The sequence below is a fragment of the Hemitrygon akajei genome, chromosome 4, assembly GCF_048418815.1.
Source record: "Hemitrygon akajei chromosome 4, sHemAka1.3, whole genome shotgun sequence".
NCBI lineage: Eukaryota > Metazoa > Chordata > Chondrichthyes > Myliobatiformes > Dasyatidae > Hemitrygon > Hemitrygon akajei.
The window spans coordinates 191,128,028-191,143,043 of NC_133127.1; the positions used below are offsets into that span (position 1 = coordinate 191,128,028).

At 43.7% G+C, this 15,016-nt stretch overlaps 1 protein-coding gene across 1 annotated transcript in view; it reads left to right on the forward strand.

Moving 5' to 3' along the window:
• Nucleotides 1-15,016, forward strand: part of gdpd4a (glycerophosphodiester phosphodiesterase domain containing 4a) — a 96,679-nt gene that overhangs the window by 29,106 nt on the left and 52,557 nt on the right. Inside the window, exons 3-7 of the mRNA XM_073044262.1 lie at nt 370-473; nt 3,179-3,266; nt 5,806-5,865; nt 7,850-7,948; nt 14,377-14,470. Coding sequence (XP_072900363.1) covers nt 370-473; nt 3,179-3,266; nt 5,806-5,865; nt 7,850-7,948; nt 14,377-14,470 — 445 coding nt within the window. The remainder of the gene's footprint in view (nt 1-369; nt 474-3,178; nt 3,267-5,805; nt 5,866-7,849; nt 7,949-14,376; nt 14,471-15,016) is intronic.

A 15,016-nucleotide genomic window follows, 5' to 3' on the forward strand; every position in this document is an offset into this window, starting at 1 on the left:
CACACTGCCCAGCAGCCCCCGATTTAACCCTAGCCTAATCATAAGACAATTAACAATGAACAATTACCCTACCAACCAGTGTATCTTTTAACTGTGAGAGGGAACCGGAGCGCCTGGAGAAAATCAACACAGTCATAGGGGGAATGGTCAAACTCCTTCCAGACAGCGGCAGGAACTGGACCCGGGCGGCTGACACCGTAAAGCGTTGTGTTAACCACTGTGTTGCCTTATATACTGTGACCACTAAAAAACATACTAGATACTTACGTGAATATAAGTAGTAACATAAAATATAAGCAGGCAATTAATTGTTAAACTGCACAGAAAATAACAGTCTAATGAAACATTTGCTTCCCTTGTTGACTCCAGTTTGAATTTTTCTGCTTTGGGGTTCTGGTGTTGACCTTTGGCCTGGCGTTTGTGCTCCTGTACTTTTGGAGTGAAGCAAAGAATGATTACAATGACTTTGATTGGTGAGTCCACTGTGTTCAAACCCTAGTTTGTTTCCCACCAGGTGTAAATCCCTACTTCTACTTCTAAAGTTCAAAGTAAATGTACTGTCAAAATATATATCTGTCACCATATACTACCCTCAGATTCACTTCCGCAGTAGAGTTAATGAAAACCCGAACACAGTAAGACGGAAAAGTAGCCAGTGTGCAAAAGGCACCAAGCTGTGCAAAAGCAAAAAGAGAAAAATCCAGCAAAAATAATAATAACAAATAAATAAGCAATAAGTATTGAGAACATGAGCTGTAGAGCCTTTGAAAGTGAGTCCATAGGTTGTGGCATCAGTTCAGTGTTGAGGTGTGTGAACCACATTGGTTCAGGAGCCTGAAGGTCAGTGGGTAATAACCGTTCCTGAACCTGTTGGTGTGGGACCTGAGGCTTCTGTACGTCCTTCTCAAAGACAGCAGGGAGAAGAGAGCATGCCCTGGTGTCTTTAGCAGCACAGTGGATCGAGTTAGATTAATTTCTTTTTCAGGATCTGGTGATGAAAGCAGACAGTTATTTCTCATTTCTGAATGTCCTTGTGCTGGGGCAAGCCATCCTCTGCTGTTTCTCTAAATAAAAAAAACAAGAAGCTCCCACCTCCAACGGGGCTGCAGGAACACCTTTGCCAAAAGGACTGCAGTGGTTGAACCCACCTTCCCAAAGGGGAATTAGGGATGGGAAATAAATGCTGATGATTCTGATTTCAAAGCACATTTATTATCAAAGTGTGCGGTGCGTGGCCAAGTGGTTAAGGCGTTAGAGTAGTGATCTGAAGGTCGTGATTTTGAGCCTCGGCCGAGGCAATGTGTTGTGTCCTTGAGCAAGGCACTTAACCACACATTGCTCCAGTCCACCCAGCTGAAAATGGGTATCGGCAAAATGCTGGGGGTTAACCTCGCGATAGACTGGTGTCCTATCCCGGGGGGTGGGGGGGGGTGGAGTCTCGTACTCTTAGTCGCTTCACACCAAGGAAACTGGCATAAGCACTGGCCTGATGAGCCTGCAAGGCTGGGGACAGACTTTAACTTATTATCAAAGTATGTATATAGATTACAACTCTGTTTCTTGGCTGCCTCGGAACCTGTTCAAGAAAACACCAAACACCGAATGTGCGGAAAGAAAGAACAAATTGTGCAATCAATAAAGAATTGAGCAAACAGAGTATCAAACATCAAACCGGTAGAGTTCAGTTCAGTGCTAGCCAGTGCAAGCCACAGGGTCATTCTTTGCCAAAGCTCCCCAGTCCACATCGATCGCCTTGATCAAACTGCTCAAAAACAGGAAAAAAATGTGTTAATATTCCCAACGGTCAAGGAAAATATTAACCAGGTAAACACAGGGATACACATTGTAGGTAAATATTTGTCAAGGAAAGACATTTTATATCAATTTTAAGAAAGTGGAACTTTAAAACATCTCTGGGCCTTGGTAAGATTGTTAGCAATTAAATGTCTAGGATTCTTGGCTTGAGAGTACTGTCTGAAGGATGTTATGACCTATCTTCATATTTCACTGGTTAAATTTTGTCCAGAATATTTATATCCAGTTCTGATCATCTGTCAGTAGGAAAGGACTAATATTGGCAGGGAGGGATGGTAGAGAGAGTGTGAGAAACAGTAAGTGGGATTGTGAAATATAGAGAAATGGAGAAAAAGAGTGTGAGAAACAGTAAGTGGGATTGTGAAATATAGAGAAATGGAGAAAAAGAGTGTGAGAAAGAGCACCAGTGATACACCATCAATAACTCACTCTGAGACGTAAAAGCGAGATATCGGCTTTTATTGACTGGAAGAAGGAACAAGCAGTGAGTGACCACCATACTACATCCTGGAGACTGAGAGGCCGGGCTCAGACCTCCATCACCTTTATACAGGGGTCTGTGGGAGGAGCCACAGGAGCTGTCATCAGGGGGCGTGTCCAGACAGGTATATGTAGTTCACCACAACCAGTGAGCACAAAAATTTGATAGATAGAGCAAAAGAGTAATTGAGAGAGTGAAAGAGGAACAGAGGGATAGATAGAGAGGTAGAAAGAGAGAGTAACAGGATTGTAGGTAGTACTACAGTGAAGAAATGGGGGAAACTAAGATTATTTCCTTTGGGAGTCGAGAGGCAAGGAACACTTAATGTTCTGATGAGAGTTTGATGGAATGGAAAGGTTTGTTGTCGGAAAACACAGAATTTAACTCATTGCCAAATGACCGTGTGTGTGTGTTGTGGAGGAGTGATCTGGAATGTACCATCAGGAAAACCTGAGATCCATTGTTAATTTTTATAAAGGGGACTGGATAAATGGGTGAAAAGGGATCCGAGGAAAGAAGAGAGGGAATTAAACTAACTGGGGATCTGCTTCAAAGGCCCAGTACAAAGACAAGGGGCAGAACGGCCACTTGCGTTGTATCTAATTTGCTTTGACATGACATAAATATAATTGACTTCGGGTTTGATGTTCAATATTCTATGTGTTGTTCGCTTGCTTTTTGCCGTTTGTGTGATTTGTTCTTTTCTCGTGCGTCGGGTGTTTGATGTTTTCTTGAACAGGTTCCACGGTGTTTCTTTGTCTCGTGGCTGCCTGTGGGAGGATGGATTTCAGAGCTGTATACATCCTTTGATAAAAAAATATACTTTGAATCTTTGATAAAACTCTAATCTGGGGTTTTTGTTTCTGTTTCTTTCTTCTCCAGGAATTTCTACAAGGACAGATGGATCCCATGGTCATCTGTGGTGCTGGGTGTGACAGCAACATTTTTTACATATATTGCCATCTTACTGGTGAGTGAACTGTGTTCTCTCACAGATCGATGGTTAAAGGTGGTGAACGGTGAAATTCCTAACTCTTGTACCCGTGCCGTAACCGATGAACCAAGTATGCCCCGTCCTCAGTGGCTGTCTGCATCTCCTGCTTTCCAGCATTTTAATTCCCACCACCTCCATATTTCATAAGCACATAAATCATAGGAACAGAATTAGGCCATTCGGCCCCTTGAGGCTGTTCCACCATTCCATCTCAACCCCATTCACCTGCCTTCTCTCCATGACCAATGATGCCCTGATTAAACAAGAACCTGTCAATCTTAGTTTTAAATATACCCAATGACTTGACTTCCATCACGCCTGTGCCAATGAATTTCACAGATTCACCACTTTCTGTTTAAAGAAATGCCTCCCCAGTTCTGCTCTACCGGGATGTCCTTCTATTCTGTGGCTGTGCCCTCTGGTCCTAGGCTCCCCCACCACAGAAAACATTGTCTCCACACCCACTCTATCAAGGCCTTTCAAGATCTGATGTTTCAATGAGATCCTTCTTCATTCTTCTAAACTCCAGTGAGTACAGGCCCAGAGCCATCAATTGCTCCTCATAAGTTAACCCTTTCATTCCTGGTATCATTCTCATGAACCTTCTCTGGACCATCTTCAACCTCAGCTCCACTTTTCTTAGATAAGGGGTCCAAAACTGCACACAGTACTCCAAGTGTGGTCTGAACAATGCCTTAAAGCCCTAGCATTACATCTTTCCGAAACAGACCTGTTTGTTCTCGACCTTCTTCACTGCCAGAGAGAGGCTAACCACAAATGAATCAAACAGCACCCCATGTTCCAACACAAACAAAATGCTGGAGGAACTCAGCTGGTCAGGCAGCATCTATTAAGGGGAATGATCAGCCGATGTTTCGGGTTAAGACCCTTCATCAGGACTGGAAAGAAAAAGGGAAGAAGCCAGAATAAGCAGGTTGGGGCAGAGGAAGGAGTACAGGCTGGCAGGTAATAGGGGAAACCAGGTGATGGGGAAGATGGGTGGGTGGGGGAGGGGAGATGAAGTAAGAAGCTATTAGGTGATAGGTGGAAAAGGTAAAGGGATGAAGAAGAAGGAATCTAATAGGAGAGGACAGTAGACCATGGAAGAAAGGGAAGAAGGGGGAAACCAGAGCGAGGTGATGGGCAGATGAGAAGAGAATGGAGAGAGTGAACCAGAATGAAGAATGGAAAAAAGAGAAGAAGGAGGGGGAAGAAATTAGTGGAAGTTGAAGAAATCGATATTTATAATCCACTTGAGTTGTCGGCAACCCAAGGGCATGAACATTGAATTCTCCAATTTCATGTAAACTGCTCCCCCCTGTCCCTTTTCTTTCTCTTCCTGACCTACCTAGTTGCTGCTACATTCACCCAAGCCCCTATGACCCTCGTTCTTTCCCCTCCTGCACCCACTCCTGTCCATCACCCACACGCTCCTCCCACTTTCCCTTCTGCCCATCACTCACACACTCCTCCCACTGGTTTCCCTCCCACTTTCCCTTCTGCCAATCACTCACACTGGTTCCCGTCTCAGATCCTACCATCTGCAGCCCTTGGCCACCTCCAGCTTTCACCTCCCAGCCTCTGTCGTTAGTCTCACTCTCCTCCCCCCTCCCACCGTCACCGGGATCCGCCTATCAGGTGCCAGCTCTTGCTCCACCCCTTCACCACACCGCTTTAGACTGGCTGTCATCCTTCTACCTTTCTCCTCTGCACCCTCTCTAAAGCTTCCACATCTTTCCTATAAGAAGGTGACCAGAACTGAACACAATCCAGAATTGAACATTATACTCCAAGTGCAGTCTAAGCAGAGCTTCATCGATCTGCAACATGATCTTGCAGCGGTTTAACTCGAACGCCCATCTAATGAAGACCAACACACCATACGCCTTCTTAACAACACTTTCAACATGTGCTGCAACCTTGAGAGATTTGTGGACATGGACCCCAATCACCCTCTGTTCTTCCACACGACTAAGAATCCTGCTATTAATCCTACATTTTGCCTTCATCTTCCAAAGTGTATGACTTTACACTTCTCTTTACCTTCTGCCACTTCTCAATGGAGGTAATCCAGCCAACATCCTCTGTGGGATCTTGCTGCTCATAGAATTGACAGCCATGTTTCATACAGTAATTAACACAGAAAATCACAGCACAGTACAGATCCTTCAGCCTATGATCTTGTGCCAACCTTTTAACCTACTCTATTTTTCCCAACAGTGCCTTAAAATTATATCCCTGGTATTAGCCATTTCCACCCTGGGAAAACATCTCTGGCGGCCCACTCAATCTATGCCTCTTTATCGTCTTGTACACCTCTATTGTCACCTCTCATCTTTCACTCCAAAAAGAAATGGATAATCCTTTAGAAGCTGGAGGATGCCCTATACTGTGGAAGTTGTTAGATGAATTATGACTGTTTCCATGGCAACGATCGATCTGTTCTGCCTGAGTTGGTTCATTGGCCACCAGCCTGTTTCACAAGATGACGCCATGCCCACTTTGTGTCTTGCAGGTTCTGGCTATCTGCCTACTGAGTGAAGGCCAACGATTGTACCTCTTCTGGGGCCACAAGGTATGGAGCCTGTCCTGAATACTACCACTCTCAAGCTGAGGCTTCATAAGGCTTTGATGATACTGCACTTCAAGTATTATGAATTGTGGGTGCTTTATCTAAAGAAATAGACTTGCTTAAATGATAGGTTTCTTAAGGGTGCCTGGGTGGTAGTGGGGACAAGCTCCCAGTAGTTATTAAATGCTCTCAATGGTGTGCAACTCAAATAGCTTCTGACAACCAAGTCCAGCTCCTGGCCTTTACCTGATGAACTGTCTCAGCCTGAAACATGAACCGTTTACTCTTTTCCACAGATGCTGCCTGGCCTGCTGAGTTCCTCCAGCGTTTTGTATGTGCTTCTCTGGCCTTCGTGGTTAGCTTAGTTATGAAGCCCAGTGGAACTATTTCTACCAACAGGGTAACTGGCACCTTAAAACCAGTTGCATCAGGCAGATGGGGCACATCAGCCATAGTTGGCAGCTCATGTAGGAGAAGGAAAACTCTGATCACAATTGTCTGCTGTGTTGTGGCTCTATCCACTCGTAGGGAAGGCTTTGAGAGGAGACCTCGAGAAAAAATCCGGAGCCGGAATCCCTAAGGTGGCCCTGAAGTAATCACTAGCAAGTGCAGACCTAGAACCATCAAACACTCCTTATCCATTAACCCAGAATCATTCTTGCGTATCTCCTCTGGAAAAACCCAGCACAGATATGCCACCCAAAACTATTCACAATACTCCAAGTATGGTCTGACCAATGCTCATAAAACCTCCGCATTACAGTCGGCCCTCCTTATCCGCAGGTGATTGGCTCCGGGATACCAAAAAATGCGGATGCTCAAGTCCCTTATATAAAGTGGCATAGTATTTGCATATAACCTATGCAAATCTTCCCGTATAGTTTAACTCATCTCTAGATTACTTATGATACCTAATACAATGTAAATGCTATATAAATAGTTGTTATACTGTATTGTTTAGGGAATAATGACAAGAAAAAAAAGTCTGTACGTGTTCAGTACAGACGCAATCATCGTAGCTCTTCTGGGAATGCTGATACTGCCTCGGCATCAGCCGATCCCGATTCTCCTGTGATCTTTAAGCTCTTGAGGCTGCTGCACTATACATAGCTAGCCAGCCATCCCTTACTAGCCTTAAACTCCTTCCTCTCACTCACAACACAAGTAGCGAATAAACGAGACGCGAGGCAAACAATGCTCAACTTCTGGTTTTCCCAATCTGCGGTTGGTTGAATCTGCGCATGGAACCTGCGGATAAGGAGGGCTGGCTGTACGTCCTTGTTTCTATATTCTAGTCCTCAAAATGTATGCTAACATTGCATTTGCCTCCTTACCTCCAATTCAATTTGCAAGTTAACCTTTAAGGAATCCTGAATTAGAGTTCCCAAGTCCCTTTGGACCTCCGATTTCTGAGGAGGTCAAGTCATTTGGTATATTTAGAGTAGAGGTTAATAGGTTCTTGATTATTAAGGCTGTCAAAGGTTATGCGGAAAAAGGCAAGAGAATCGGGTTGAGGTGGAAAATGAATTAGCCATGGTTAAATAGCAGAGTGAACTCGATAGGCCAAAAGGTCTAATTCTGCTTCTATCATATCGTATCCATGTATTTATCCAAACTTACAAATTTTCCAATCAATCCCATATCCACCACTTCTACTGGTAGCCACATTCCAAACTTGCACCAGCCTCTTGAGTGAAGAATTTCCTCCTCAGATTCTTCCTAAATATTTCATCTTTCACCCATACCTATGACCTCTAGTTCTGGTCTCACTCAACCTCAGTGGAAAAAGCCTGCTTACATTTACCTTATATGCACCTCATGATGTACCTCTATTAAATCTCTCCTTATTCTATGCTCCAGGGAATAACCTATTCAACCATTCCCTATAACTCATGCCCCAGCAATATCCTTGTACCTTTTCTCTGTACTTTGTCACCCTGAACCTATAACCTCCTGAATTTTAACCTGTTTCCCTGTTTGCCCGCAGATTGGGATTGTGTTGGTGTTGGTCGTCTGTGCAGTTGCTATCGGTTTCCTCTACAGTCAGTGGCAGGAAGAATGGAACACCTTCGCACTCTCGTTTCAGGTATGTGTGCAATACGCTTGACAGCTTCCTTACATCACATCTCCACAGATACCCTGCAGCAAAGTTCAAAATTCAAAGTAAGTGTATTATGAAAGTACCTTATGACACCATGTACAACCGTGAGATTTGTTTCCTTGCGGGCATACTCTGTAAGTCCTTATAGAGTAATGACCATAATGGAATCAATGATAGACCACACCAACTTGGACATGTGCAGAAGATGAACTACGCAAATTCAAAAAGAAAGAATGATAAATAAATAGATAAGCAGTAGATATGGAGAACGAGATGAAGAGTCCTTGAAAGTGAGTCTGTGGGTTATGGGAACATTTCCATGACGGGGCAAGTGAAGTTGAATGACGTTATCCCCTTTGGTTTAAGAGCCTGATGGTTGAGGGGTAATAACTGTTCCTGAACCTGGTGGTGTGAGAATGAAGTGGGAGGAGAGGAGACAAAGGGAAAAGAGCCCAAGGAGAAAAGGGAGAACAATAAAGGTGTTCTTTTACCAGACCAGATTCCTCTGAAATTCCAACAGATAACCAAATAAATAGCCAGATCTACTATGAATGCCTGCAAAAAAAGAATCTCGGGGTAGCATACGGCAACATTTACGTGCTTTGCTAATAAATTTACTTTGAACTTTAAAGATTGAAGTAATGTGCATGTGCCAAGAAGTTTCCATAAAAATATAGAGGCAACTGTATCTACTGCAAAAGTCACTGATCCATCACACATAAATTGGTTATATAAAAGTACAAAAAAACCTAAACCAACATAGTGGTTGTCCATCGTGTCCGACGATGACAGGAAACCTGCGTGGGGGAGTTTTTAAAGTGGAAAAGCCATTGCACTGGGGCAGTTCCACTCTCTCGACCTCGGAAGTCCGGGTCCAGAGGTACAAACAAGCGTCACAAACTGAGGTCCTCCTTGGTTGCTGTGGATGACCATGTCGTCTTCTGTGCCTTTCATTGCCCTTTGCTCTCCGTGGAGCATTGCAGAACTGCCTTCCTGGCCGCTGGGTTGTGCTGTAAATCCCATCTGCCCATTCTGCCGGAGCCGACTTCTCACACTGGGACAGGCATGTCTCGGACACTCTGGGGTATGAGGTGGCTGGCGACCCTCACCTGGTTTAGTCTGCTGTTTGAAGCGGTGTACCAAGGTGTGGCCGCTATTGTATGTAAACAGCTACTTGGAGCCACAGTTTGAGAGCTGGGTGTCCAGTGGGGACCAAAGGTGAGTGAGCTGTCCTAAACTGGACATGACAAGCCCTTTATCAGAGGTGCTACCTGTCTCTGGACTTCCCATACACCCCATAAAAACAGTATCAAACCAAGTTAAACTACAAGAAAAATATCAATTCTTCAGCCCGTTCCAACACCAACAACCCTTGTGTTAGTGATTACTGTATAGTGTCCTGTTTCAATGCTGGTCTGGAATATAGAGCACAGAACAGTACAGCATGGGTACAGGCCAACTGGTCCACGATGTCTCGGACAAGTAGGATTCCACTCCAAACTAAACCCATCTACTTGTGCTTCAACGATCAGCCTGCTTTTAAAAAAAAATATATTATTTCTATTTTTATTAATCTATTCAATATACACATATATACTTACTGTAATTGATTTATTTGCTTATTTTTTCTTTCTATATTATCACTTATTGCATTGTACTGTATTAAGATGTTCCTATAGAGTTTTCCAGAAAGAAGCCATACTTCTCAATTCCCTTTTTGTTCATCTGCCTGTCTAAAAGCCTCTTGTACATTTCCTTAACTTCCTCTGGCAGTGGGTTCCAGGTACCCATCCCTCTCTGTGTAATAGAACTTGTCTCATAACTTTTCTTTAAACTTTTCCCCTCTCACATTAAAGCTATGCCCTCTAATACTTGACTTTTCCACCTTGAGGAAGAAGGCTTTGGGCTCCATATCTAAGAAAGGCTGGCATCGGAGAGGATACAGAGGGGTGCATGAGAATGGTCCCAGGAATGAAGGGGTTAAAATATGAGGAGCTTTTGATGGCTCTGGGCCTGTACTCACTAGAGTTTAGAAGAATGATGCAGGGGGGCACGGGGTGCCTGATCTCATTGGAACTTATTGAAGGCTCTGACAGAGTGGACATGGAGAGGAGGTTTCCATTAGTGGGAGACCCTACAACCAGAGGGCACAGCATCAGAATAGAAGGATGTCCCTTTAGAACAGAGATGAGGAGGAATTACTTAACCAGAGGGTGGCAAATCTGTGGAATTCATTGCCACCGACGGCTATGGCATTGGTTATATTTGAAGCAGAGATTAATAGGTTTTTAATTTGTAAGGGGTCCAAGGTTATGGGGAAGAGGCAGGAGATTTGGATTGAGAGAGAAAATAAATCAACCATGACTGAATGGCGGAACAGCTTGATGGGACAGTGTCATGGACAAATGAACTCTATCTTTGCCTCTCAGAATCTTACAGACCTCTGTCAAGTGGCTCCTCACCCAGAGAAAAAAAAGTGAGTTTGTAGAGTCTCTCCTTATCACTAAGGCAGGTTGACCATCACACATCTGGAATGATGGGAACCTGTGCAGTGCCGGATTAGTGATTTTGCCAAATCACAGGTGGTTAGGTTAGGATTAATTAAATTAGCTCCTCTAACCCACTTGATGATTACCTCAGCCTTGGATAATAAAGAAAAAACATTTGACAAATGACAAGCAATTCTTCCACAAATTCCTGTACTGGTCTGCCAGCATTAACTGGTTAACTGTAATCAGTACCTGCTTCATAAACAAGGAGCGATATTCAGCCTTCAAAGTGCGTAATATGCCATTGTCCAGGGTTGAATTAATGACATACAGTTAGGTGGTGGGTAGATACCATAGGCATTATTTTGTCCCAGGAGTTCTGCTTTTAGAATGCACAGAGCAGTGTCAGTGTTAGGGTAATGTAATTAGTAGATCCATATATAATTCACAACCACTGACCTTGAATCGGGGTTCGCTTTAAGAGGCATGTCTCACGTGATGATGTAATTACAGTGCCTATAAAAAGTATTCATTCCACCCCCTCCCCAGGAAGTTTCCATGTCTTGGCAGCAATTATAACCTTGAGTCTGTGTGTTTGGCTCTCTATCATCTTTGCACATCTGGACGCTGCATTTCCCCCCCTTCTTTACAAAACTGCTCAAGCTCTGTCAGATTGCATGGGGATCATGAGTGAACAGCCCTTTTGAAGTCCAGCCACAAATTCTGAATTGGATTGAGGTCTGGACTCTAATTTGGCTACTCTAGGACATTAACTTTGCTGTTTTGAAGCCATTCCTGTGTAGCTTTGGTTTTATGCTTGGGATCATTGTCTTGCTTAAAAACATATCTTCTCCCAAGTTGCAGTTTTCTTGCAGACTGCATCAGGCTTTCCTCCAGGATTTCCCTGTATTTTGCTGCATTAAATTACTATCTGCCTTCTAGGGCCTGAAGCATACCCCACAGCATGATGCAGCTACCACCATGCTTCACGGTATGGATGGTGTGTTTTTAATGATCTCCCATATGCCTTGCAAACTCTAGCTGAGATTTCATGTGATTTTTTTAATTTTCAACTGTGGCTTTCTCTTTGCCACTCTCACATAAAGCTGCGACTGGTGAAGCACCCGGGCAACAGCTGTTGTTTGTGCAGTCTCTCCCAACTCAGCCACTGAAGCTTGTAACTTCTCCAGACTTGTCATAGGTCTCTTAGTGACCTCCCTCATTTGTCCTCTTCTTGCACGGTCACTCAGTGTTTGAGGACAGCCTGCTCTAGACAGATTTACAGCTGTGCCATATTCTTTCCATTTCTTGATGATTGACTTAACGGTACTCCAAGGAATATTCTTGGAATTTTTCTTGTATCCATCTCCTGACTTGTGCTTTTCAGTAACCTTTTTGCAGAGTTGCTTGAAGTGTTCTTTTGTCTTCATGGTGTAGTTTTTGGCAGGGTACTGTCTCACCAGCAGTTGGACCTTCCAGATACAGATGTATTTTTACTACAGTCAATTGAAACACCTTGATTCTCCATTTGGAGATGTGGAGGTGATCTCCATTTATCTAATTATGTGACTTCTAAAACCAATTGGCTGCACCAGTGACGATTTGGTGTGTCATATTAAAGGGGGCGAATACTTATGCAATGAATTATTTTGTATTTTATATTTGTAGTTAATTTAGATCACTTTGTAGACATCTGTTTTCACTCTGACACAGAAGTGTCTTTTTCTGTTAATCAGTGTCAAAAAAAGCTAAATTAAATCCACTGTGATTCAATGTTGTAAAAGAATAAAACATGAAAATTTCCAAGCGGGAAATGAATACTTTTTATAGGCACTGTACGTAAAGGGTTCTTAGATCACTTAGTGTTCAGGTTTTGGTGTTCAATAAAATGTGTTATGATTATTCCTTAAATAATAAAAGCATTAGAGCAGCCCAACACATTGATACGGTTCTTTGATGCTTTATAACCTGTTGGTGATTCTGCAGCCTCTGTAGTCAGTGTTCATCCTAGAGTATAATGCCAATACAAGGCGGTTTGTCTGCATTGCAGGCCTGCTTGGGACTTAAATTTTCATCAGAAACTTAATGAGCTCATCATCAAACTCAGCAGCTGCTTCCTTGTCTGCTGATCGTTTTTCACCCCGCACTGCGCGAATGTTTATGTCATGTCGCTGCTTGAAATGCTGAAGCCACTCTCCATAATCCAGTCCTAATTCTTCATGAAATAATGTCACTTGTTCCTTCACCATCTCTCCTGACAGTTCCACACATTCACTGATGTGGGATTTAAACTACTTTATAAGAACTTCATCTATTTGTGAGCATCTTTCATGTTGCATTGTTTTCCTTGTTCACATCTGTTTTCTTTTGATTTATTGTCAGTAAAAAGCTAGAGCAATTTTTGTTTCTTTATGTCATAAACTGTGGAGAGCCAATACAAGCCACATATGCTTTTCACAGACACACCACTGTCGATTTTTTTTTTCAGAACTTCCTCTTTACTCTGTATAGATAACGTGGTGTTTGCACTTTACATCACGAGAAGCGCTTCCCTTATTCAATGAAATTGTGACTGGGGCCAGACAAGCACGGGTTATAAAAATTAATCCATAATAACAGAGGAACCACTTACTTCCTTTGAAGACTGTGCCAACAGCTGTTTCTGCTAATAGCGCCACCAAAACAGTGAATCCTACTGAAGGTCTCGGCCTGAAATGTTGACTGTACTCTTTTCCCTAGATGCTGCCTGGCCTACTGAGTTCCTCCAGCATCTTGTGTGTGTTAGAAACATAGCAAACATACAGCACAATACAAGCCCTTCAGCCTACAAAACTGTGCCGAACACGTCCCTACCTTAGAACTACGTAGACTTTACCCATAGCCCTCTATTTTTCTAAGCTCCATGTAGCCATCCAGGAGTCTCTTAAAAGACCTTATTGTTTCCGCCTCCACCATAGTTGCCGGCAGCCCATTCCATGCACTTACCACTCTCTGCGTAAAAAAAACCTTACCCCTGACATCTCCTCTGTACCTACTTCCAAGCACCTTAAAACTGTGCCCTCTCGTGCTAACCATTTCAGCCCTGGGAAAAAGCCTCTGACTATCCACACGATCAATGCCTCTCATTACCTTGTACGCCTCTATCAAGTCACCTCTCATCCTCTGTCACTCCAAGGAGAAAAGGCCAAGTTCACTCAACTTAATCCCATAAGGCATGCTCCCCAATCCAGGCAACATCCTTGTAAATCTCCTCTGCACCCTTTCTATGGTTTCCATGTCCTTCCTGTAGTGAGGTGACCAGAACTGAGCACAGTACTCCAAGTGGGGTCTGACCAGGGTCCTATATAGCTGCAACATTACCTCTCGGCTCTTAAGCTCAGTCCCATGGTTGATGAAGGCCAGTACACCGTATGCCTTCTTAACCACAGTTAAGCATTGCTTGGATTTCCAGCATCTGCAGATTTTCTGTCTGTGATGCTTGTTTGTATCACTGAAACCGGTCTTCTGAAGTCGAGAGTGTGGAATGCCCCAGTGCAAAGGCTTTTCCACTTTAAAAACTCCTCCGCACATGTTTCCTGTCATTGTCAAATTTGGCAGACGACCACCACCAGAATGCGAAACAGGCCCTTCTGGTCCAACGAGCCGTGCTGCCCAGCAACTCAGCTATTAACCCGAGCCCAATCACAGGACAATTTACAATGAGCAAGTAACCTACTAACCGGTATGTCATTGGACTGTGGGAGGAAACCGGAGCACCCGGAGGAAACCCACGCAGTCACAGGAAGGATGTTAAAAAAAACACCTTACAGATGATGTCGGAATTGAGTTCTGAACTCTGACACCCCGAGCTGTAATGGCAGCGTGCTAATTGCTACACTATCTGTTTATAACCCTCTTTAATCGTGTTGCCTTCATACCTTCCAGGTGACAGCTCCGTATCTACACGTCGGGAGTCTGGCGGCAATGACGATCCTTTCCTGGCCTGTGGCTCAGCATTTCATCAAGATGGTTGGGAAAGGTGAGACTGGCCAAATGCTGCAGATGCTGGAAATATGAAGCAGGATTACATTGGGTGAATAGCACAAAGTTGAAGAGCTGTGAGATAATGTTATAAAACCCTGGTTACACCGCGCTTGGACTATCAAGTTCAGTTCTAGCCACTTAATTATAAGAAGGATGTGGAAGCTTTAGAGAGGGTATAGAAGAGGTTTACCAGGATGTTTCCTAGATTAGAGGGCATGTCAATGAGGATGTCTATAGGTTAAACAGGCTAGGGCCTTTCCCTTTGGAGTGAAGGAGGATGAGAGGTGACTTTATAGAGGTGTACAAGCTGATAGGAGGCATAAATCAATTGGATAGCCAAGGAATTTTTCCCAGGGCTAATGTCATGATTTTAAGGAGATTGGAGGAAAGTACAGGGGGGATGTCAGAATTGGGTTTTCCACACAGGGAGTGGTGAGTGTGTGGAACACCCTGACGGGTGTGGTAGGACATTTGAGAGATTCTTAGATGAGCACATGGATGATAGAAAAATGGAGGGCTATGTACAGATCAAAACCAGGTT